Source organism: Tachypleus tridentatus, chromosome 7 (assembly GCF_004210375.1).
Source record: "Tachypleus tridentatus isolate NWPU-2018 chromosome 7, ASM421037v1, whole genome shotgun sequence".
In the NCBI taxonomy this organism is placed as follows: Eukaryota; Metazoa; Arthropoda; class Merostomata; order Xiphosura; family Limulidae; genus Tachypleus; species Tachypleus tridentatus.
The window spans coordinates 21,164,387-21,192,320 of NC_134831.1; the positions used below are offsets into that span (position 1 = coordinate 21,164,387).

Consider the following 27,934-nt stretch of genomic DNA (forward strand, 5'->3'; position numbering starts at 1 on the left):
GTACTTAATATGACAGACCAATACTCAGTAGGTTTGTTTACACCAATGGAGTAAATATTCAAAGAATTCATACTTTCCTCTACATTGCACTTTTTTATAACAATCATCATAATCATTGACATCTTGAAAATAATCATCACATGTGTTTACAAAATGTACATTTCTATTCTTATTTCTACACATGACAGCAACAGCAAAGTGACTTCTTAATTTACAATAATTACAAGTTTTCTCTAATGCTGGGCATCTTTGTTGACTGTAATGTGGTAGTTTTCCACACCGAGTACAGTTCCTCTGTAGACCTGTGTGCCTCGTCTTTGCTGGTTTCTGGAACCTTGACTTCTGTGGCGACTACGACCTCTGCTTTGACCTCGACCTCGACGTACATAGTTTACATCTGTTACGGTACTTGTGGATCCTTCGATTTCCTTCAGTGATTCTAGTTTCTGTTCATGGTGATGACATTTCTCTGTAATCTGTTTCAGTGTCAGATCCTCTGACCACAGTCTATCTCTTAATGCTCGATCACTGACGCCTACGCTGATTTGTTTACACAACTGTTGTTCGAGAGTATCACCATACTCACAGTTCTGTGCTATCTCTCTCTAAGTGCACTGATATACTGGGACACAGTCTCACCTGGTTGCTGCTTTCGGTCCTCAAACTTTCTCATGTACAACTTTGTTACCTTGGTTGGCTGAAAATAGTTGTCGAATTCTCTGATTACATGTTTATAGTTCTTCTGTTGAGCTTCTGTCAGTCCAAAATTGTCGAAAACTGTCGTGTATTTCGACCCGAGTGTGTACAACAATATAGACACTTTACGTTCTTCTGTTGCCTCTGATAACCCTGATGCCATGAAGAAAATCCGCAAATCTTGTTTCAGATTCTTCCATAATTCTTGTCATTAAAAACAGGTGGCTTGAAACCTGCCTCCGCCATTTTTCTGGGTAGAACACGTGTGTTTCCGCGAGAATCGTATCTTGTACGATTATGTCAATTTACAGTTTGTGAACGTAAAGTTTGTATTTATCTTGACTGTGTGTCGCTTCTAAGGCACAATTTAAATAAAACCTCCACTTCTGACAACCATGTTATGTCTTTGGGTTCTCATAAAACACTTGTTATCGAGTAACAACAAAACTCAGACGTGCCGCAGCTTCCTGTACTTTATTTAGAATAGCCTCGCACATACAAAATACTAAGTGCTGATTGGCTAATAATGGCTAACATAACATATACTGGCACAGTAGATATTGTACCTCATCTTTCTTCTTACCAGTCAGTTCTTCAGTGATGTTGACCTCCTTATACATCTCATTTCCACCCAACAGTTTTAGGCCTAGTAGGTCTTTATCGTTTAAACAAAGTCATTGTCCTTAGGTTCTTATTCTATGACAGTCACACCTGCCATATCTATCTGTGCCTCAATAGCTGCAGCTGTTATGTCTTTTTTACACTTAAAGTGCCTCTTCAACAGATTGTTCTTGGTTTTCTTACGTATCTTTACTTTATTGTTTATTCTGTTGACCAATTTCTGTAGTTTAGAAGGTCTTTTTCATTGTAGGGTGAATTTGTCATTGACTTTTGGTAGCAGAACTAAGACCCTCTGTCTGACCTTGAAATGTCAATCCTTGGACACCTCATAGAAGTGCTCCTGACTGAACTTGATGTATTTAGATAAATATAGTATAGCACTCCATTCTGGCACTCTTTTTTAGTAAGTCTCTTTCCCCTTTGTGTTGTGCTCAACCTTTTCTCAGGTGCTGCTTTAAAGTCTTTGTAGTGAAGGGTCTTTCTTATGCACATCCTTTAATTCCAGTGGACCAACCTTCTTGATATAACCTTTTGAGACTTTCAGGGGTTTGATACCTTGACTGCTTGTTTTTCTTTTCATGAGCTCTTGTGATGACAGCAGATGCCTCATCAGTCTTTCTTACTTTATGATTCCTCCAAATTCCTACTACCTGACATGTTTGAAATCACCAAGTCATATATTGGTGCCTTGATACACATTACTTCAAGGTTTCCCATGTAGTGTGGAGTATCTACCTTTATTTTTCTTTGGGAAATTTTCTCACTGTCCAATTTGTTAACACACACAGCAATACCTTGCCCATCATGTGAGCATCAGGTACTAGGCTGGTTCTCACTGCTGTACTACTGCACCCAGTGTCTCATAAGACCTTTTTTTTTGGACCTTAGATAACCCCCACCTAGTGGAATTTCATAGGCTGTTATCATATTTCAATGTTTGTCACATGCTCCAATCACTACAAGCACTGTTGATCCATTTGCTAACTTCATTTTGTCATCAATAAAGCACTGTTTAATCATGGATAAAGCACTTCCTTCTGGTAGTAAATCTGAAGGGTTGTCTCTATTCTGTTTTCCTAGCAGGTGCATCCATGATAATAGTCACTCTTTTCTTGTTGGTGCTGGACTCACACTCATTTGAATGTGCTTCATTTCTTAAGAAATATAGTATTTCTTCTCCCTTTTATCCATTGAATTCTTGTCAGCTTTGGTGGCATCATATTTCTGGTCAGCTACCACTCATTTCACTTAACTGGTTGTTTTTGACTTGCCAGTTATATATTCCCTCCATAGAATTCCATTTACATGTTAATGTTTTTTTTTTTTTTTTGTATTAACTGTGAAGCACAGAAATGTAATAACTCAATGAGATTCTCTCCACATATATTTATTATACAAAAGTAATTTCTTGGAAGTATTCCGTTAACTAAAACTTAAAGGTTTTGTAGTTTGAGGGAATCAGCAAGTTGAGTGGTAACAATATAAAAAAACATTCTTAAAGGTTAAAAGATATATATCAAAAACTAAAATCAGTAGAATTATTTACAAAGAATATTAAATATTTTTTTATTTTTACAATTTCAATATTTATGTTGTTGTGCATATTTTTGTATCCATAATTGCAAAAGAACATAAAAAAGCTTTTGTTAGGGCTGAAAAAAAATAAAAATGTGGCTTATTTCATGTTTCTGCATTGAGTTGAGATACTACCCTGTTTTCACTTTTATAAATTATGAAAATGTAAGTGTTGAATGTGTAGCTTAATAATTATTATTTAACAGTTTAATATTTAACAAATATTTAGTATTCATAAGAAGTGTTAAAAGTTAATTATTTTATAAGTAATAGTTATGACAAATCTTGATATGTAACTGAGTAATAGTGAGAAGTTGTGTGTGTATTTCAATTATTGTAATCTTGTTAACATCATCATTTTTAAAACCTCTAAGCTTCTCAAGCTATGCAAGTACTGTTACATCATAGTGTTTCTTAAGTTTGTAGGAAGTTCTGAGTCTCAGTTATTGAATGTATAGATATAGGTGAATGCAAGTCAGGTGAAGTTCAATGAAAAAGTTAGTTGAAGAAAACATGAAGTTAGCTAGTTGGTATGTGTGTGTAATTAGCCTTAATGTGTGATTTCTATAGTGTGTTTCACAGCTTTATTGTAACAACAGAGATAGGAAAAATAATTTCTTATCAATTTGGTCTAAAGTAACTGAGTCATCCTATGTGGACTTTTGACAAAAGAAAAAGAGAGAGAAAGGCAAGCATTTAAAGTTCTGGATGCAAGTTTGATAACCAACAGAAGAAGTTAAAGAAATAAGAAAAAGTTAAGGTAGTGAAGTTAGTTAAGTTAGGCAAAAAGGAAAAAATTTTGTTGCAAGAATAGAGCACAGAGTAGATAAAAAACATTTTTGTGCCAAAACCATATCTTATTATTGAGGTTTGTGTGTTGCCTTTTTACTTAAACTCTTACATGCTTAAGTTTACTATATGTTCTGTGTCTTTGTTTTCTACGAACTCAGTTATTCAGAAAATATACAATTATTTCTCAATAAATATTTTTTTAAATCTTCTGTTGCTAAACATACTTCTTTTGTAACTCTTGGAAGATATCACTCGAATTCTGAAAATACCACAGACATTTCACTTTTTCACCAAAGCTTTTACAATTGGTAAAAGATAATACATTGGTGTTTATTATCATAATTTTTTATTAATATATCTTCTGATTTTAAATTAGTCAACATTATTTTATGTTACGTTTGCAAAACTATGATAGTATTAATTCAAATGTTTTTTGGATGTAGCATTCAAATTATTATTTTAAATTTCAATATAATAAAGAAGATATCTATAACGAAGAGAACTAGTTTGGTTGTTGTTAAGTGCAAAGATACAAAATGGACTATCTGTTGTCTACTCACTATGGGTATCAAAAATCAGTTTTTAAGGTCGTAAGCCTCCCAACTTACTGTTGATTCACTGGGGGCAAGTACTGAATAATATCTTCTTTTTTTTCATGAAATGCATAATGAAAATTAACAAGTATCTAAAACACAATCTAAACTGCTTAAAGAGAATGGCATATACATAATACAATATATGTTTATTCTACAAACCAATAAATATAGTTGTGAACTTACACTTAAGTTTATTAAGTGTGTAAACAGATCTAAAGTAGCATACTGAGCTTTTTTTTTAGCTAAATGTTCACAATTAGGAAATAGTAAACCTTACACAAAGTATGACAAAAATGGCTGCTTGAAACATTGCAAATAAAAGTTCTTTTTGATACTTTGGTAGTATTATTTTTCATAATTTTTCTTGTGTTTTTGGATTTATTGTTAACTTCTAATAAATAAATAATTGAGATATTATAAATTGGGACACATCCAGGTTCAACTGATCATTGCTATGTTAGGTTTGATGTTTTGCTCTGCATGGAGATAAGGAATAATGATATTCTGGTTATACAATTACAGAAAACTAAATTCTGAGGGGATGCAACAAGCATTACCTATTGTGAAGTGGGGCACCCTCAAGGCTCAGTCTTAGGAACTTTGCTCTTTTTAATTTACATCAGTATTATCGATGAAGGAACTGCCAATAAATTAAATTTACTGATAGTATTACAGTTTCTTAGTGTTTCTGGCTATGAGAAGGAAACTGCTGCTTTACAAAAGGATTTAGATAATTTAGTGAGCTGAATAAATAAATGGCAAATAAGTTTTAATTATGATAAATGCAAGTGGGTTATAATAATTTGAATTGTAAGTATAATTTGAATGGGAATAACCTTTAAAATGTTATGAAAGAAAAAGAACTTGGAGTAATGGTTGATTAGTTTCTTGAGCCATCCAAGAAATGTTCTGTTCCTAGTGATAAGGCAGATAGGACTTTAAGTTGTATCTATAGAAATGATATTGAGTACAGGTCTAAAGAGTCTATAATTTCATTGTGTGAGCCACACTTGGAGTATTTTGTTCCATACCTTAGGAAGGACATTGAATTGTTGCAAAGGATTCAGAGGAGGGCTACTAGAATGGCCCCTGGGCTGGAGGAGTTGTTACACAAGTAAAAACTAATATCTCAAAAATTGTTTTCACTTAAAAAAAGAGGAGAGTTAGAGGGGATTTAATTGAGGTATTTAAATTTGTTACTGGAATTGATATTGTTATATTATTTTTGGTACTTAATTTTGAGAATGGTAGGACTAGGGAGCATACATAAAAATTTTGGCAAGGTAGGAGTCATCATCAGTTAAGACAGTTTCATTTTTCTAACATGGTGGTTGGCCTTAGAAGTGGGTTGCCTTCAGATGGTGTGGAGGCAGTACGTTTAAGTGAATTCAAGAGAAAGCTTTATAACAATATGAATAATAAAGGCTAGCTTTAAGATTTTTTTTTAAATTTAATAATTTTAGTTTAGCTTAGAGGATGAGACAGTCTAGATGGACCAATAGCCCCCATGTTGTTCCTGAACATTGTGTTATTACCTTAGCATTCTGTTCTTTGTTTTTTAAGTTTCCTTATAATTTGGTTCAACCTACTGAATTACTATTGTATTTTTATGATCATCTGTTTACAGTTAGTAAAAATACATGTGTACAAAAAAACCTTTTATTAAGGTTTATGCTGTGTTTGGCTACTATTATTCATTTCCAAAGTTAAATAAGATAAAATACAAATCTCATTGTTGTCTTTTTCTGAAAAAGTATTTCCCATATTTAATAATATAACTGTGAAACAAATGGTTCAGAATCTTATAAAACATTTATATGACAAATTCATAACCATAAACTTCAATAACATACCACATTTGTTCTCTTTCAGGAACTGACTGTCATCCATACTGGTGGGATTATGCTCTTCTTCTGATTATTTTTATTTTAGCTGTGGTTATTAAAATATGTTTAAAGGTTTGGAGAACAAGGTATGAAATTTGTAGAGATTATAGAGTATAATAATGTATGTTCATAAATGTAAAAGAAAGAATGGATGTTTACTTTGATGGTTGTAGGTTTATCAAATAAGAGCAGGATTACTCATACCCTTACCCATTTAATCAGATATTCTTCTATAAGGCTGTAAATATAATTACATCTAATCATCTTACTGACTAGTACGTCATAAGACTGAAGTAGGAGTGATAAATTCACTATCTGTCAGTCTTTGTATATGTAAGATGTAATAACTAATTTATCTTACTTAAAAATTATATATATGTATCTGTGTGTGTGATTTGATAGTTATAATTTGTTTGTCTAAATTGTCATTTACTAGGAACCAGAATGCATTGTTTTTATCCAACAATATTTTCTGTGCCTTACATGTTGATTTATTACATAGGATGAGTAAGTATGCAGTCTACTTGGTAATAATATATCATTGAATTATTACTTTGAAATATAGTGATTTAATTTTACAACTCTCAGTTATAAGAACAGTCAGTTGAGAGTATGAATGACAGAGTGCTGTAACTTAACAGTAACCTACATTTCTGAATTACCTGTTGAAAATGCAACTTATATAATAATTAATGTATTACTCAGTAATTTTTAAACAAAATATTAATTACTAATGAGTTTTATCCTATGTTTTAGTCACTAACCTGTTACCATCTTTAAGTAAGCTACGAGAAGGATTATTTCTATGTTGATAGTGTCCACATAGGCTTTTACCCATAGCAAAAATTTGTATATAGTTACTACAACCCTACTATAAATACGTAATTACCTGGTATGGCACCAGGTAATTAAGAAATTAGAAATTCATAAAAGCATAACCGTGGGAGGGAACAAGAACTGTCTGTTAACTGTCACTCTTATTTCTGTGAATTTAATAACCAGATGAATAACATCATCCAGGTTGTTGACAAATTTTAAGGGAGCTGGAAGATACTGGCTTGTGTTGGATTATGAAATTATAGGAGTATAAGTGTATTGTACAACACTGATTGAGCCTACAGTATGGATATACGAATGCAGTTTCTCACCACCATTGACAGCAAGTTCAGTTTGTAAAACATATGGCTCTTGGACATAATGCTACCATAAAAGCTGTTGACCATAACAGTGAACCAGGCAAGTAAGAAAGATTCTGCATGCTAATTAATGAGTACAAATATGACTGAAAAATGAATTGATAAGTAGAGCAGTTCAAAGATGTAGACCCTGCTTGGGTATTTTGTGCCATGTGCCATGCGATAAGGTGAAGCATGACCTTACAGACTGTGTACACAGACATTGGTTTAATCAATTAGTAGTATGGAAAGGAGTGCTATATCTCTCCCCATTACCCACCCATCCAGAGACAAAAGCTTCTTGTGTAAACTATAGTGTAGCTAGTGGTCCTGAAAACTCCAAGATTCATGATTTTATCAGTGTTACATGGTGTACATATATCATAGGTGCCAGGGAATTTCTTGTATTACAGCTAATTTGAGGAAGTGTTTCTATTGGCCACATCCATGAAATGATTTATAGATGGCATAAGCAATATACTTCCTGTGTTTTAGAGGAAAAACCAACTATACCAGGGAAAAATCTGTTATCACCTTGTTGGTCATTTGGTTTTGAGAATAGTCCTAGATATCACTGGATCACCATTGAAATTAAACTTGGTAACCAGAATTTCTTGGTATTAGTCAGCAGTTACTTCACCAAGTGGACTGAAGGGATTCAGTGGCCAGTCTTAAACAGTTGTTGACATATTAGTTGAACAATGGGTCGTTTGTTTCAGAACAATAAGAGAGTCCTTCAGTGTTTAAAAAATGAATTTTAATGGTTGGCTATCACCATGTGCAGCTTTCCACCAGCTGCAGAGATGCCAAAACACCCACAAAAATATGTGAAGGGGTTATGAACCATGTCAGTCAATATGCATGAATTCACATATCAACTGCTAGGAAAATTGCTTGAGTGAAAGAAGGGAATATATTATCACACAGTGAAGGAGCATTAGTTTTACTTGATATAATCCATCAAACTAAAAAACTTATGTTTCACATCGTGTGTGTAAACATGTTGAACACATAGTGGGAGAGCCACAACAAGTCAGTGCCATAGAAGTTGATAAGAGTACTATCAGACACCAGTTTTATCTGTTAGGAATGAAAAAGTGGAAAGTAATAGATGATTACAAAGAGTCACAAACAGATAAGGAACAGTATGAATAAGTAATCTTGTTACTACAGCTACGAGTGAGAAACACTGTCAGCATTAAGTTGGTTGGTTGTTCCATCCATAGATTAACCACTGAAAGGACATTGTAATTCTTACTTTCTGTGCAATCTAGTAGAAAGAATGCAGGATTTCTAAAATATAAATAATTACTTCTAAAATTCATAGAGTTTCTAAATGATAGCTAATGCTTATAGATTTAATGCCTGGTGAATTTTAAGACATCTAGAAATTGAAAAGGCTTTGCAACACTTTCTGAACAAATCTAAATCAGTTAGATTTGTGGATTAGGAAATATCTTAGAGATATTAAGTTATGATATTAGCTAATAAATATTGAACATTAACAACTGTTAAACTTTTGATAACAACTGGAATGCTGGGAACAACACTGATGCTGTTAAAATATTTATAAATTAAAACTTTTCAGAAGTTTTAATGAACACCCTTCATACATACATAGTTTTATTGCCATGAAGAATTTTTCATCCCAATTTTTCATGTCAGACATCTATAACTGTGCTCTTATAAAAGTACAAAACAAACCTCCATAGTGTAAGACAGTTATACTTATGTATTGAAAATTATATATGTGGGAATAAAAAGTAAGTGTTCATACAGCAAACTTATCACACGTGTGCAATGAATATTATTATGGATTGACATAGAAAATGTTCTTTTTCTGCATGTGGAAAGTTGTAACACATATGAAGATATACAAAATAAATGATAACTATATTGAAATATTCTCTGATACCACAATAAAATTACTGATTTTACACTAGAACAAAATTAAGACTGAAAGTATGTATTTACTGTTGTATTCCTTTTAAAACATTTTGGCGCAGTGGGTTATTTGTATTTATTTTGTGTTACTACTGATAGTTTTGTATACCCATAGATGGTGAAATGATGTGGTAAACAATGTGTCCCTATCAGTTTTGCATTGAAAACACCTAACATTTTAAGTTTCTGTATGTTGTATACTTTAATAAGGTAAAAATTTATTACGTCATATTAAATGAAACATGCAAATTTGTGTGAGTAGTTACTTGTGAAGGAATAACAGTGTGAAAAGAAAAGACAAAACGCTACTTGAAACATATATCTAATTTTACATCACTTTAAAATTTACAACTTACAGTCAAGTTTAAAGACTTCACTTGCATGCCTTTAACATTTAGGTATGTAAAGTTTGGGGATCTTCCAGAACAATCCTACACGGAGGTGGACAAACACTTACTGGCTCCTATATTTTGCCTCATAACCCTTTCAGATGACTTAAAAAGCTTAAGAGGAGTTGGGAGAAGTGTTGTACAGCAATTCTGCTTCTAACACTTTCACTGGTTCTTCCATAGCTGCACAGATTATAGGTACACTATCCAATTTGTTTGTCATGGTCCAGGTGCCTCCTCTTTCTGATAAGAGTTAGTGTACTATCAAACATAGTATTCTTTTTAAACTGCATGCATACTTGACCACACAACATTCTGGCTGATGGAACACATGTGAAAAAATAAATTGCACACAAAACAGTCAGTTGGTAGTAGTTTCATGTAGAAGACATAAGTCTACAATTTGCACTATACTGTGTCTATTTGTAAGATAGGAGGACAAGCACAAACAGTTGCTGAAAAAGATATTGAACAGAAAAGTAGTGTTCAGAGGAGTTTGTAGTCTGCCCATACAAAGTAAAATTAGAGGGAACATTTTCCAGGTGGCACCTCTGAAAGAAAAACAGAACATAGAATTGCCCCCCCCTTCCTACCCAAAAGCTATCACTATTCAACATGGTCTTCAGAGAGGTGCCAGTAATAGTACAAACACAACAATGAAATCTTTGTCCATCTCCAAAAAAACACAACCACTAAATCTTAAAGATGTTTATATCAAGTGTTTGAGTGGGAACAGATGCAACTGGAGCAAAAATTATTAATTATGACTCTGGATTGCCTGATGGTTCCTCTCAATGATTACACTGCACAACAAAGTTTTTGCTTCTTGAACACTGTTGGATGTTCCTTATAGATTTGTGGCTGCTGATCACAAAAATCACATACAAATTTGCCCATCACGTACCGTTTCATCAAAATCTTCAGTTTCGTCATGTTTCTGTAAGAGACCTATGAACAATGTTATGTGCAATCTGGGCATGTCCAAGCATGAAATCAGGCCAAGTTGGAAGCTGTTCTGTGGAAGTATGCAGCCCGGGCAGGGCGGAGCCAGCTTGACACTGTCTCAGCAGGCTATAAAAGTGGCTTGCATACATAGATGCTGCTCATTGGATTAATATAGACCTTATAGTGTATACGTATTGTTTCAGAATATAGCATTGCCTCAGTAGCACTGTAACAAGTAAGTTAGATGTTATAGGTATTTTACAGGATGATTTGTGTCGGTCAGTATGTCTTGTCAATGTTGTAACAGCCTCGATACATTCTACTATATTTGTGGCGAGTATACGCTTGTTAATCAGAGATGCTCAATGACTGCTCTTGTGAAGAAAGCATATCATCTGTACTTTGGCTGTAAAATTGGTGATCAAGACCAGGAATGGGAGCCTCACATTTGTTGTGTGACTTATGCTGTCTGTCTGAGAGCTTGGCTCAGAGGCACTCGAAAGACAGTGCCATTTGCTGTCCTGATGATATGGCGAGAACAGAAAGACCATGTGAGAGACTGTTACTTCTGTTTGGCTAATGTGTCTGGTTTCTCTGCCAAAAAGCAGAAGTCAATTGAATACCCTAATCTTCCTTTAGCAATGAGACCCGTGCCACATGATGACAGTCCGAAACCACCAGAGGAATGGACCTTAGACGAATCAGATGAAGAAACTGCAATGCAGGGAACTGGCAGTGACATTGATCCGGATTTTGAACCGTACTCCTCAGGCAATCCATATCTCATAACATAGTCAGAATTAAACGATCTGGTTGGAGATTTGGGTCTGTCAAAAGCAAAAGTCGAATTGCTGGGTTTGAGACTGCAGGAATGGTGTTTGCTGTCACCAGGCACGAAAATTTCTGTTTTTTGAAGCCGCCAAGATGATATAACCAAATTCTTTGCACAAGTTGACAGTCTCTGTTTCTGTGTTGACATCAAAGGATTGTTCTCTGCTTTAGGTTGTGACCATGACCTGCAATAGTGGCATCTCTTTATTGATTTGTCAATGTTAAGCCTCAAAGCTGTTCTGTTACATAATGATAACGTTCACCCTTCAATACCTGTTGGCTATGCAGCACACATGAAAGAAACCTACGAGAACATGGAAATGTTGCTGAAGCACATCCAGTACAGCAAGTACAACTGGAATATCTGTGGAGATCTGAAAGTCGTTGCTCTGTTACTGAGACTGCAGCTCAGCTATACAAAGTACTGTTGTTTCATCTGTAAATGGGACAGTTGTGCCAAAGAGTCACATTGTTTTAGACAGATCTGGCCATTCCATAAAAAGTTAGTTCCAGAACAGAAAAATGTGGTGCATGAACCGCTTGTTGACCTGGCAAAGATTTTTTTGCCTCCTCTTCACATAAAATTGGGACTTATGAAGGATTTCGTGAAATCAATGAACAAAGAAGGTGAAGGTTTTCATTATTTAAGACAGATGTTCCCATGAATAACTGAGGCCAAGATCAAAGAGGGCATTTTTGTTGGCCCTCAGATCAGACATGTCATGAGTGACAAGAGGTTCGAAGACCTGTTAGTTGGGCCAGAAAAGATTGCCTGGAAAGCCTTCAAAGACGTTGTTGACACTTTTCTTGACAATTACAGAGCCCCACTTTACATTCAGCTGGTAGACAAACTTCTCAAAGCATACAAAACAAAGAAGTGCAACATGTCACTCAAGATTCATTTCCTCCTCTCACACTTGGACTTCTTTCCTGCAAATCTCAGTGTTGTCAGTGATGAACACAGTGAAAGGTTTCACCAGGACATTGCTACAATGGAAAAACGATATCAGGGCAACTGGAATCCGTCAATGCTTGCTGACTACTGTTGGACACTACAACGTGATGCTCCAGACATTGAATACAAACGAAAATCAGGAGCAAAACACTTTTAATTATGTTGAACGTAATAGCATATTAGAAACATAAACTCAATTAAATACGTTGTTGTTGGTAAACAGTTAACTGTCTATTTCTCACAGTTTCTATGCAATGAAGCAAAACTAAAACTATATTTGTGCATACCCACCAGCTACCTGTCACAATCAGCAAACACTTTTCGGGAAGCAAAACTTTTCAAAAAAATTGTTGTGCAGTGTTATGTTATCAAAATAGATTTTTAGCAGAACAGAATTACTCATATGAATAGGTAATTTGAAGTTATTATAACTTAAGTAAAATGTAAAACAGGGCAACAGTTTACCACTGAACTTAGAAAAATCACACAACATCATAATTTTAGGAAAGCTGATAAAAAGGAAAGATAGTAGTCACTCAATCCCCAGTTAGCTCAAAATATTTTGATCATCCTGTGAGAAGTGAAACTGGTTCAGTGTATGAGATCTCATCATACTTTTGTTTAAAGAACTATTACAAATATAGTTAAATTTTTCAAGTAAGTAATATGCTATTTAGAAAGCAATACATATATTATTCATTTATGTACCTGCAATTTTAGAGAAATTATATTTCAGAAAATGCTGAAGTGAAGAGGATAGATTGAGTGCAAGAACCACAATTTTTTATGCTGTCCTTGTTAAAATTAATGACAAAGACAAAGCTACCAATAACTTCCATTATTGTTTTGAAAAAACATGAACTAAGGAAGCTTGAACAGTGAGAGTAGGCCATAGTACAAATAAATGTATTGTAACACTGAATTCATTTGTAACCATACTTTTCTGAAAATGGTTTTTCTTCCCTAAAACTTTATAAAAAACTTTGGGTGTGTCAAATACATGATAACAAATCCAAATTTTTTTGCTTTTATACAACTAGTTCAATACACACTATGAATAATAATGTATACTTACTAGAACTGTTGCATTTTGATAGTATGTCTTATTAATTTTCACTGTTTCTAAGGTAAAAGCACAGATAGCCTAATTGTTTTGTGCCATAGAACACCAATCTAAGGTATAAATTGTCTCCCATTTTAATTCTATTTTAGTATCTTCAAACATAATTTTCAGAATAAAATGACCAAAAAGCTGAGTTTTGTGATTTTTAAGATCTATTTACATGTACACTTAAAAATATTTAGACACACAAAACTAACTATCACTACTATTACACTCGATATTCAAAATTACGAATTTTTGATTTTGATAAAATCTTGAAATTCTGAGTGCAAATCTCTCTCCTGAAATAATTAGCACAACTTTCTGTATTGCAAGTGCAAAAACTAATTCACTTCTAGTGGCTTTGACAATATCTGTATAATGATTACAAGTGCAAAGATAGCAAGCATTACAACAAATGTTCAATTAGAGATTATATGGACACTAACATTGTTGTCCACAAAGGATCACTTTGATCACAGTATTATAAAAGTCTTGGTACATATCACTTATGGTGATAAGGCAAATTTGAATCTTTGTTTATAAAGATTAGAGTATGTACTATATTTGGGAGCATATTACAGCTCCCTAGTGGCTTAGCTTATGTCTAGACTTACAACACACAATAGAAACCAGATTTTGATACCCATGTTGGGCAGAACACAGATGGCCCATTTTGTGGCTTTGTACTTAATTACGGACAAACAAGACTATTTGGAAAATTACAGTAGATTATTGGGAAGCAATAATTACTGGGAGATTTGACAAACAATACCAAAAGAGTATTGTGTCGTAGCCCTAACTCTACTGTTACTTTATGAAATTAATATTCTTGTTAATTTTGATAAAATTACGAATACTATTATTTTTTAGTCAGTAGAAAAAATGTTCATTTTAATGTAGAAGAACTAAATTTAGAGGTCATGAATAAGAAAATCTAAATATTATAATGTGTAGAGTAATTCATTTGCAGTGTGAAAAGTTTTATCACAGTTACCTTTTGCTTTATATTGGAATTGTCACTGTGAAAGAGAGTGGTTATTTAAAATATTTTGAAACTTTATCACAGTAATTTTGCATGTGTTAATTAAAGGCAATGAGAATTATATGGTGTACTTATAAAAAAGTGTTTGATTTTCAGAGATAAATATTTTACTAAATTTATTATACATGGTGATTATAAAGAAAGCTTCACAGTATGGAGCATCATTTCTCACACAAAGTGTACAGCATAGGAATTTGGAAGTGCACAGGATATCAAGTGAATACATATGCCACAGTTGTAACATGTTGGCCCAGCATGGCCAAGCATGTTAAGGCATGCGACTTGTAATCCGAGGGTTGCGGGTTCACATCCCCATCATGCCAAACGTGCCCACCCTTTCAGCCGAGGGGGCATTATAATGTGACTGTCAATCCCACTATTCATTGGTAAAAGAGTAGCCTAAGAGTTGGCAGTGGGTGGTGATGACTAGCTGCCTTCCTTCTAGTCTTACACTACTAAATTATGGACGGCTAGCACAGATAGCCCTTGAGTAGCTTTGTGAGAAATTAAAAAAACAACAAAATAAACAAACAATGAAACATGTTATTACAAAATGTGTTACTATGACTTAATATCATGTCAGTCGCAGCATCTGTTCAAAATGTACTCCTTCTGCATCCAGAATTATTACATCTGTGGCCATGGACATTATAGCAGCAACATTAGTATCATCTGATATACTGGCCATTTCCTGACAACATTTGAGATCTGGAATTGTGAAAGGCTTTCCATAGTACCAGAAATCAGTTGGTGCTAGGTTCAATGAAAGAGGTGGCCATTTACAATGAAAGTAACATGAAATTATTCTCTACTAAAATAATTTTCACAAAAGACATATTTTTTCCTGGTTAACACTTTGTGAGTGAGTACAATTATGCACAGAAATATTAGAGTCTGTTGCATTTCTGCAGCATGCGAGTGATATAAGTTGTAGTCTAACCTCCTTTAGGTTTGTCCTTCTGTTCTTTGTATTCTCTCCTTCATTCAAGATATTCCTTTTAGGTTCTATTGATGGCTTGCTACTGAAGGGATCAGTCATTGTTTTCTCTGTTGAACTATCTATGGCATTTCTTTTTCTTTATGTCACTCTCTTCTTCAGCCTTGTATTTTACTCTTTCATCTAATTGTGTTGTAGCTTTGACTTCATGTGGTGGATTTGTTTGTTTTTGTGTTGTTGTTTTTTGTTTCTGCAGGATGTTTTGGCCTTTTTTTTATGTGTAACTAGGATACTTTCCCATTTTGTTTGCTTGTTACAATCACAGTGTATCAGCAGAAGGGGTATAAAATTTGCTGTTGAACACTACTTTGTGTTTATCCTTTTCTGGTCCTATTCCACATCTGTCTGTGAACTTCAGTGAAATATTTGAGCGTGACTTATCGACTTTGATTTTGCTGGTTTCCAGATGGCTCTTTTTATTACCTTCTAGTTTTCCCATTATCTTCAGATTTTTACTCCTCTATGTTATAATGCTCTTTCATTCATTTCACTTCTGTCACTCATCCTGTCTTTCTAGTCTACCTGACTGGGACCTTAAATTTATTCTTCATACCCTTAACCCATCTTCCTGAAACCCTTCTGCCCCTTCTTTTTATATCACTTCTGTCTTGAAGCATATTTCTTCATACTTTCACATTTGCCACTGATTCTTCATGCATTATGTTTCATCTTGATCACATTTTTCTCCCTCATTCATCTGTGTCACATGAGGGGCTGCATATTTGCACTTGTTTTTCTCCCTTCTATTTGTCAGCCATCTCCTTGCTCAGATCTTGTTCAACTCCTTTTTCATGCACCTTTGTTATTTGGCTTGCACTTTTCCCTTTTATGGTTCCCATTGTGATCCTATTATTCTTTCAAATATTTTTTCACTCTGTTCTTTCTTCCTTTATCTTTTCTAAATTAATTCATTAGCTCATTCGTTAGCATATTTTTCATTGGCTAGAAATTCATGTTTGCAATCCCAAGTGTTCTACCATCGAATTCATAACTTTGTACACTATATGACTATTCACTTCTATCATTTATTGGAAGAGTTTGTTTTAGCTTGTGTATGGAACCCCTTACACCCTTGTCACAAATTTTCTTCATCATTTGGCTATTACTTTTTCATAGGCTTGTGGACAAACTCTGGTCACCGTTCTCCACACCTCATGCTGTCTCTGAATGGGGAAGTTCTTTTTTATTACTTGTAATTTACAGAACTCTCTCATGCATTACTGGATTCCATTTATTAGAAAAAGTGGCTTGCAAGGATATACTTTATTAAAATCTGCATAATGTAGGCCCATCACAGTCTAATACAGCACTCACTCAGGAGATGGGGTGTTCTACAAGCCTGCTCTAGGTGTCATCATATACTGATTCTCTGAGTAAAGCAATCTGTGGATACATATCCATCTTCTTTGGTTAGTTTATAAGTGAATGCTGGTATGCTTTTAAAAATATGGTGTTTGTAATCACCCATAGCAGTCTTATGGTGATGCACTCTTCCAGGTTCTCAGCGTGGTTTTACCCCCCTTTCATTTAGTGGAGTATGGGAGTCTTTTTAATATACCAGTTCTAAGCCATTAGAGTTGCAGTGTTCTGTTTCTGTAGTACAGGTCACCTATCCAGAAGGCTTTTCCCCACCCTATTGCTACTTGGATTTTGAATTCCTGGATTATTTGGCATTGGATTTGTGCAGGATAAGCCAGCATGAGTCCTCACTCAGTTCCCTTTGGATGATAAACTCCTGTTCTGCCTCGCTCAACTTGAGGTGAAAATGGTGGTGAACCTTCTCCTATCATAACTCAAATGACATATTCCAGAAGTTGCCTGTTTTGTACTGGACTTGATTCACTCCTCTCACATTTCTTGCCCTTCATCCATTTCTGGTTTATCTTTTTTTGCTTAATTTTGAAGTGTTGATTGAAGAATCAGTAGAGGGAGTCAGCTGTTCAAGGAGGTATGTCACACTCTTATTATTGGAGATTTCTTACATGTTTACTTGCATGCAAAAAATGCAATATTACATAAAAACCTGTGAATCTAGGTGGAAGCCTTAAGCTAATGCAAGCAAAAAAAAACTCTGCATGTACCGGGAAACACTGAATCAAATGAGTATTTATCAGAAATTCATTTTTAGCATTGGAAAATGTTAATATCTTGAGCTAATTGTCTATGCATATATATCACTTAGAGGTGATTTGTCACAGCTTTATGTATTTATTAGGAATTTGGATAAAGCATCTATATGAGCTTGTGGAAGTAATGAAATTTACTAATGGAAATTTGATCATAAGATACAAAAAGTAACCTTCTTAGGTCTTGTTTTGTAGCAAAACAGTTTTATGTTATTATTTGTGGAATACATTGTCTGATGCTGTTATTAATGTAATTGGTTTAAACTTGTTCTTATATTTGCTGGTTAAACATGTGAATATGAAGGGCTGCCATTTAACATCATGAGTTACTTTACTTCATTATTTCATTAATCGAATAGGTGACCTCATTCACCTTAATGTGTTACTTTTTCTTTAAACTGTTCTTAATCTCAATAGTCTTCAATTCTTAAGATGTTGGGAGGAATTAGATGGTAATTCCTTTTTTTATTAACGTTGTAATATATGTTTGTTATGCTTTTCTTTTCTGAGAAAAGCTACATCAACCACCTTACTTAACCATTTCTTGTATTTTAAATTTGGTAGAAAAAATGAACAATGCTTGTTTATTAACAAATATATACAAAGAGTTCAGTATATTATATTAAAATAATTTTGAATATTCAAATGAATAAGTCACATGTTAACCACAGCAAATATAAAGTTGTTAAATTACCATTTATCAGAATTACAGTTTAATATTGTTTGGGATTTTGAGGGTAGTCTAAAATTATTGGATATAGAAGACTGTTTAATATTAAAGTAATTATTTAATTTACTGATGTAATGTATAATGATTATTTTAGTTTTCTTAATAAGTGTAAAAAGTTAATTATTTTAAGAGTAACAGTTCTGAAAAATTTTGTTACATATGTTGCATATCTTGGTAAGAGACATACATTGTTTGTATAGTTTGATTGTTGTATTAGGCTTTAACAATATTGTTGATATCTTACATGAAGCTTCAACGTTTTCCTAGTTATGTGTAATATTATTCATACTAGAGATTTCTACAATATTCTGTCATATTTTATAAATGTGTAAAGATACAAGAAATCATAAAAAGAAAAAAAAACTTATAAAACACGAAGTTGTCTGTTGTGTGAGTGATTAGCTGTAATGGATGATATCTTAAAATGAATTTCTTAGAGATAATGAGAATAATTTGTCTTGTCAAAGATGTACTGAAGTCATTGAATCTGTCTGTGTGGACATTAAAGCAAAGGAGACAGTTATTTAAAGTTCTAGATACAACTGTGGTATTCCATGGAGTAATGTTAGTGAACCTACAACAGATTATACAGTAAGAAACAGGATGGAGAAAAAATAATCTTATCAGTTGGAATTTAAATGAATTGAATCGGCCTATGTGAATTTTTGACAGGAAAGGAGAATTATTTAGTTTTATATACATCATGGATATCCTGTGGTGTAAAAATTTTTGTACATACATTTGACTTGTTTTGGATATATTATTTTAAAATATGTGGACTATGTACTATCCTTTAAATTTATTGGCAACAAGTCACACACACCTACTGTAAAGAATCACTTACATAAAATCTTGACATTTGGTGAACCAGCCAGGCTTATATAGTGGTAAACAGTAGTGAAAAAAGATGTGAATGACAGCACACCTGTAGCAGTGGCAAAAATAGTTTAGAGATTACAAACATCCTAAATAACAATATCAACAGATTTTGATAAATGGATAGAAAGAGATTAGTGTATTCTTGGGTTAAAAGGCAGTGAACTATGAGAGTTTGTTAAACAGCAACAAGCACTAGAGAGAGAGAAGAAGAGTGTAGTCAGAGAAGAGAGGAAGAAACACTAAAAGAACGAAGACTGTAAGATGAAAAGAAGAGACCTGATATAGATAGAGAGAAAATAAAAACACAAACTGAGAAAGGAGAAACTGGAAATGAAGAGAATAAGAGCATAAACTGAGATTTACCAAGCTCACCCAATAGAAAGAAGAAGGACCCAAGAAAGACAATGGGGTCAGGACCAGCTGAACCAAGCTGCCCAACTCTGTTGAACAAAGATGACATTCATACTTTCCTGAATAAATATTAAAGATTTGCCCAAAGTCAAAACTGGGACAAAAGCAACTGGGCAGTCTGTCTAAGGCCATTTCTCAAAATAAAAGATATACAAGTATGTGCATCGTAAGATGTCATGGGCTATGAGAAATTAAAATTGGCCTTACTGAAATGATATGAAGTTGTGGAAGAAGTTTTTTTGTTAATCTTTGTCGAGAAGTTCAGAGAAGTCAATCTGACACTGAAGAAAGTGTATTTCAGTCTGTGGCACATTCATAGTCACAATTCACCAGAAGGACTGACACGATGAACTTTGAAAATAGTTTTGAGGGTCTGGCAGACCTACTAATAAGTCAACAGTTCAACTGATATGTTACTGTTCCTAAAGGAGAGAGCATAAAGAAACATGAACCTAATATTAAGCTGGCAGAAATGTCTATGGAATATAATTGACATGTCCATGATTATAAATTTAAAATTGAAATCAGTGGTGGTTGATCAAAAGCAGGAGTGTGCAAAGGTGACAGGAGGTTAATGGACAAAGGGATGCTATATTTGTTTAAAAATAGGGCACTTTGAAAAGAAGTGCAATTTTATCACCAGCAAACAACAGTAGAAACCTCAACATAAAACAAGTGGAGCTATCTACAAAAATGGTGCTGGTTAGAAACATTAGGAGTGACTGCCATTATGGATGCAGCTGCTAGAAAAAAAACATAATCAAGAAAACACTTTTAAATTCAACAAAATAAAGGTGGATATGCCATGCTATGTAGGAGGAATTTGAAGTTGTGTATATCAAGACACCAATATACAACTTAGTGATTTGAAACATGCCAGGTAGAAGAAATTTGGAGAAACTAGACAGACAGAAGATAATGAGGTATGTTCAGTCACTATAAGAACTCAATAGAAGAAGATACAGCAAGGCATCAAGTCTTTACAAGTACCAAAGAGTGACAATTTAAATGTAGATTTATGGGAACAAAAGAAAACTTGTAATAAGGACTTTTCTCTGCAAAACCTTTGGGACAGTGCCCAAAAGAAAGTCATGCAAAATACAAAATGGACAGAGAATTACAAAGCAGAGGACCATAAAGGAGTATTAAACCAGACTTCTCAAAGCAGTTTTACTTGTGAAGCTAAATACATAAAGGCAGTAATAATTACTTATATAATAAAAGATCAAGGATCAACATTTTGAGATGAGACAGAAAGTCTTATTTCTGATACCTATAGTTAACAACAAACTCATCCTGCTTATTAACCACCTGTACAAAATACTTCACTTTCCTTAACAATACAAGACTCAGATCTACCTATGCAAATTTAAGTTACACAATCACTCTTTTTTTATTTCTGATACTGGTATCAAGTCTAACTACCAAGATTTTAGGTTATACAGTCAAGTTGCTTCTTTGATATCAAACTCAGGCCTAACTAACCAATTTTTAAGACTACACAGTCAAGTTTGTTTCCTAAGACTGGATTTGTGATTGATTCATTGAAAAGACTACAAGACTCCCAGAAACTTCACTTACTATGCTATATATCTGACTTTTATTTCTAAACCAAAAACTCAGAAACTGATATAAGATTTTGCCATAACATCACAGTCATATGATTGTGCCTGGTATAAGCAGATAATATAAACTGTGAAAAATGTCATTTTTCTCAAAAGCAACACTTTCATGGGCTTAACATGATAACTCTCTACAAGGATAATAGTTTATTGATAAAGCAATCACAACACTGGTAGGACAAGTGTGGCATAATCTTCAAAATAGTAATTGTTTCAGTTATTTCAAGTAATGTTTATAATGTCAGGGTCAACACTTAGTTATCATGATTAGACTACTGTTTGTGTATTGAATAGATGCATACAGTCAAAATGCATCAGATTAAACAAAAATAGTATCTTATTATGTATCATAGCAACTAATAAGAAAAATAATTCTGAATTGATTGGTTGATATTGTTTTAGCCACAGTTGCAACATTAAGTTAATATCTGACTCAAGAACCATACATACTAGCACAGTGATTGGTAAAAACACCAGAACTATAAGTTGAAAGTATGTGCAGATTCACAAACAGTAATTTGGACAAGCAAGTTAGAATAATAGTTTCTAGCTCATGTTTTCAAAAGAGTCATATGGGTGGATGGTTATTATTCATTGCCAACTTTTTGGCACAAATTTACTAAAATTTATGAAATTTTTCTAATTAAAAAGCATTTAGTATTACAGAGCATTAGCTTAAGTAATTAGCATAAATAGTAATGATTAATATAGTTGTACAAAGTGCATGTGGGTGATAAGAAGAAACTGTTAATGTGGTTCACATGGCTTATTATAAAAGAAGTTATTAACATTATTTCAGAGAGGAAAACTACCACCATGTACTTTAATGAAGCTGGTTGGTTCTATAATGTAAATTTCTAAGTAATAGGGTTGCAGTCGTAAAGCTGATGTTCATTACAAGTGAATGTCAGTTTCTAACTGGGTGTGGTTTATTGATGTGTATTGACAAAAAGTCACAATAATTAATCAAAACCACCTTGTGATTGGATGTATTTCATTCCAACATCAATAAATTACATCTTCACATGTGGTGTTTTTCCCTATCCCTCCTGTCACATCTGTTCAGACCATTTGCCCTTCCTCCTTATCTATATACTGGAGGCACTGGTCTCACTTCAGACTTTGGTCCATTCACTGTTGCTTCTGAACATCCCGTCCTTTGCCTCTCCCACGTCTTATCCTGGTTATTTAATCAGGATTTGTCTGTTTACACTATTACTCATTATGATATTCAGACTTATCCAGGAAAGGTCACTGTCTAGGTAATGTTTCTTCACATCAAGTTTGTCATCTGATGAGATCTTTAGCTTTTTGAAATTACCATCCATTGGAGGAAATCATTCAGAGTGAACACCTCCCAATACATTTGTTGCACATTATCTGCAAAACCTTACTGTGTCTTCTTCAGGCTGGTATCATTTTTCTCCTGTAATGGTTATACACGTTTGGAGTAAGTAGGCATTTTATTATTTTTTATCTCATTTAGTTGATACACATTGTATTTCAGAATCCCTCCTGTGTTGCCTTATTATTGTATTGTCCTTTAGTCTAAGCCATTTCTATATATTTAAGTTTTTCTTATAGCTTGTTACATATTGACTATGTATGGCATGTGTGCTGACAATGGGATGGTTATGACAAACCTCATAATTACACTCATACCTGAAAGTTTTCCACTTCACAATCTTATGTATCCAAGATGCTTCTCATAGTTTGTTGTTGTTGTTATTTTGTTGTGTTTTTTTTATGGAGGGTAGTCACATGATCAGCACATGTTCTGAAATGGCACAAAACTGATTAGGCATAAAAGACTGGTGTGCTATTAGCAAAAATGTTTTACAGATGCATCAAGATAACTTTGAGTAAAGTCTTATTGCAAGTACATTTTCAGTGAAAGAAAATGTTAACTTTTAACAGCAAATCTCCCAAGTCTCTTTTCACTTGAAAAATTTCTGTTTTTTTTCACAACAAATAAAATATAGTGTGAGAACATGAAGGCACATTATTTCTTGGAATATGTTGTTGTAAAAACATCTAGTAATATTAAGACATAACTGCTGTGCTTATTAATAATAACCGTGTTTCATTTCAGAAAAAAGGAGAGACAAAGTCTGTCTGATATTGCTGTTGAACAACAAGAATCACTGTCATCAGAAGTTTCAAATGAAGAGATAGATGATCAAGATATGTCAAAATTTGAAGTACAGCCTCATCATTCTTCTAGTCTTCAGTTACCCTTAAATGAGAGACTTTCACTATTAGAAGAGAAAACTCCATTTCTTTCAACTCCTTTTGAACTCTCACAGTTAGGTGAAAACACTCCATTCTTTTCAACCTCTTTAGAGCCTTCACAGTTAGAAGAAAAAACTTCATTGCTTTCAGCATCTTTAGAATCTTCAGACAGTGATATCAACTTGTTGGATGAAATCAATTTTATTGAAATTTACAGATTTCAAGATAAAGATATATCTGAAGATGAAACAGATAAAAATGATAATTATGTCTTGTCTGTCAAAGAAAAAGAAGTTTCTTCCACCACTGCTATTGAAAAAACATCTCATTATTATGTTTCTCCAGATTCCCAGTGGATATCAAGTAACATTAAATCTAAAGAGTTAGGTCAGGATATTACTGGTACTCAAGATGAAAGTACGATGTCAGTCAACCACCTGTCTAAAATTCCTCTTGACATTTCACACCATGATGTTGTTTCCAAGGTTTTAAATTGGAAAGGAGTGGATCAGCAGTCAACTGAAACTAAAATACATGATGATATTTTTTTAGATACAACTCAAAGAAGGGTTAAACAATCTTCTGAAATTCCTGCACGAATTTCAACCAATGATCCTATTTTAAGTAATTTAAGTTTGAAAGGAGTTGACAGACATTTCCAAATACCACCTGAAATTATTTCAATACATAAAACACTAGACCAGACTTTTAATTTTCATGAAAAAAATGTACTTCACAACGTTATTTCCAGTGACTTAAATCAGAACGGGGTTGAACAATCAATGTTGCCAGATTTAGAACCTATAGATCTAAACCAAGGTAAAATTGACAAGTCCTCACAACTTTTAATTGCAACCACACTGCATGATGTCACTTCCAAAGTGGAAACTCAGTTTGATAAAACTCCTAAACTTCCATTGCAGTCAATATCTTATGATGTTTTATCAAGAAAATATACAACAGAAAGACTTGATGAAGTTGACAATAATTCAAAACTTTCTTCAGACATTAAATTGCATGATAGTTCTTCTAAAGATAAAAGTGAAGTCAATCAAGTCCCCAAACATTCATCCCAGTTTATATCTCGTGGTATAATTTCTAAAGAATCTATTCCTGGTAGCACAGCACAAGAAGTTGACAAACATTCACAACTTTCTGCTCAAGTTAAATTGCATGATAGTTCTTCTAAAGATAAAAGTGAAGTCAGTCTAGACCCCAAACACCCATCCCAGTTTATATCTTATGGTATATTTTCCAAAGAATCTATTCATAGTGATACAGCACAACATTCTGAGTGGAATTCACAACTTTCTACTCAAGTTAAATTGTGTGATAGTTCTTCTAGAGATAAAAGTGAAGTCAGTAAAGTCCCAAAACTTTCATCCCACTTTATAGCTCATGGTATAACTTCTAAAGAATCTATTCCTAGTAGCACAGCACAAGATATTGACACACATACAAAACTTTCTGATCAGGTTAAATTCCATGATAGTTCTAAATATAAAAGTGAAGTCAGTCAAGAATCCAAACATTCATCCCATTATATTTCTCTTGATGCAGTTTCTAAAGAATCTGTTCCTAGTGCCACAACACAAGATACTGACAGGCATTCACAATTTTCTTCTAAGTTAAAATTGCATGATAGTTTTTCTAAAGGCGAAAGTGAAGTCAGTCTAGTTCCCAGACGTTCATTACAGTCTAAATCTTATGATACAATTTATAAAGAATCTATTCCTAATGCCACAGCAGAAAATGTTGACAAACATTCACAACTTTCTGTTCAAGTTAAATTGCATGATAGTTCTTCTGAGGATAAAAGTGAAGTTCACAAACATTCATCCCATTTTATAGCTCATCGTATAACTTCTAAAGAATCTATTCGTAGTTGCACAACACAGGATGTTGACACACATGCAACACCTTCTGATCAGGTTAAATTCTATGATATTGAATATAAAAATGAAGTCAGCCCAGAACCCAAAAGTTCATCTCATTTTATATCTCATGGTGTAATTTTTAAAGAATCTATTTGTAGAGTCACAGCACAAAGTATCAACAATTATTCAGAACTTTCTGATCAGGTTAAATTGTATGGTAGTTTTTCTAAAGATAAAGCCAAAGTTAGTGAAGCCCCCAAACTTTCATCCCAGTTTATATCACATGGTATAACTTCTAAAGAGTCTATTCCCAGTAGCATAGTGCAAAATGTTAACACACATGCAAAAATTTCTGATCAAATTAAATTTGTTGATAGTTCTAAATATAAAAGTGAAGATGGTCCAGAATCCAAAAGTTCATCTCATTTTATACCTCACACCATAATTTCCAAAGAATCTATTTCTAGTGTTACAGCACAAGATGATAGTATTAAATATTCATCTCATTATGAATTTTGTCATACCTCCAAACCACCAGCACAAACAATATCACCTATTTACATGTATGAAGATTTAAGGAGAGAAAGAATTCATCAACCTTCTATGCCTCCAACTGCAGGTACTTCATTTGATATCATTTTTGGAGATCCAAATTGGCGTGGAGTGGATCAACTGATAAAAGAATGGGAAATGATTCTTAAGAGGAAGAAAGAAGAAGCGTGGTTAATGCAACAGAAAATTCCATCCAAAAAGGCTTATCCAGAAAAATATCCAAATTATGAGCCTGAAGCTAAGCCTTATCAATCACGAAATGATTATGTTTTTGTACCATGTATTCATTCTATGGAATCATCTAAAGCACACGAGACTGAATGGCCATGTGTACATAAAGATCAAATTAATAGAAATACTCAGTATTTTAAACATTTAGTTGCTTCTTCCATCTATCCTACACAAAGTCTTGGTAAAAATTATGCAGATACTCTTTCCACTTTTCCTATTTCAGACTATAATTTACAGTCACTTCCACCTTCTCGTTTCCATTACTGTTGCACACTGCATGACCTACTATCATCTAATAAGGTAAGAGAATCTCTTTCTAAGAATTTAGTTTTATCAAGAAGAACTGATGTTAATCTGAGATCAGTGAGTCAACAGCCAATTGATATACTGGATGAAATAACATGATACGTTTGCTTACTTCTCACTATAAGTGAATAATAATAATAAAAATGTATATACTAATCCTTACCTATTATTGTAGGTACATAAATAATCTACTTGGTACATATACTTGAGTAATTTCCCTTATAAAGTTGACATGTAAATTCATAATATGCTGCACAGTGGATTTTTGAGGAACTTGAAAACCTGTATGTACACTTAAATATTATTATATGTTATTATTTAAATTATTCAGTGTGAATTACTTATTGCTGTTTTAGTAGTTAAAATTTCTTTCACAATGCAGCTGATATCTTGTAGAAAAGAAATTATTTTAGCACATTGAATATTTCTTGATATTTTATCACCTGAAGGCTTTAAAAACATAGATGTATATGGATAGAATTTAAGAACAACAACAAGTCAAATGTCTCCCTCATCCTATAAACAAAACTTAAAAGATAAAATATTCAGGACCAGCATTATCATTCAAATATCTATCAGGCATTCCTTTAAATCAGTTGTATTCATAACATTTGAAGGCAACCCACTTCAAAGGCCAACTACCCTATTTGTAAAATAAGCTATATTAGTTGTCAAAATTCATATTTTTGTTAGATAGTTCTACCATCCTCACTGTGAAGTTTATGGATTAACATTATCAATTCCCTAAGTAATCTTAAAACCTCATTCCAATCCAACTCTTCTTCTTTCAAGAAAAACAATTTCAGATATCTTAATTTGTCCTAGTAGCCTTTTTCTGTACGTTTTCCAACAACTCAATGAGCTTCCTTCAAATACTGAAGTAAAATTAGTCCTAACGGTATTGGTATTTTTCTGCAAGTTGTATGTATTATTAAATCATAATACAGAGTGCTGATTGGAATAATTTAGAAATTTTGTATGATGATAAAATTGAACACAAATTCCAGACCAAAGGTTATATTTATTTCACTCGGTGTTTCATTTTTACAACTTATTCACAAGTTATATACAACTATACTGCTAGATCTATGATGCATAACAACTATACATTTGTAAGTTTGTTCTCAAGAGAAATGGAAAGTATAGAACAAGGTTATGCAGACAGCAATGTTTATTTTAATAATAGACAGTAATATCTAATGTGATGGTGTGTGTGAAGCGTAAAATTATAGTGAAATCATTTTTAAATTCATATAAAGAAAGATAAAGAACATAAATAAATGTAAAAAAAAGTATAATTAAAAGAAGAAAACATCATTTGAAAAGTGAAGCAGAGATTAAAAACCTATGATTACAATGTCCATCCTGTGTCATGATTAATTTGTGTACTATATTTTAGAATAACTAAGATTATATATA

General features: G+C 33.3%; 1 protein-coding gene across 1 annotated transcript; it reads left to right on the forward strand.

Moving 5' to 3' along the window:
• Positions 1–195: 195 nt before the first annotated feature.
• On the forward strand, positions 196–27,919 carry LOC143255267 (uncharacterized). Its single transcript, XM_076510684.1, has 3 exons — positions 196–405; positions 6,153–6,252; positions 23,410–27,919. Exons 1-3 carry the CDS (start codon positions 237–239, stop codon positions 26,612–26,614), a joined length of 3,474 nt encoding a protein of 1,157 aa, XP_076366799.1. The 5' UTR covers positions 196–236; the 3' UTR covers positions 26,615–27,919.
• Positions 27,920–27,934: the final 15 nt, after the last annotated feature.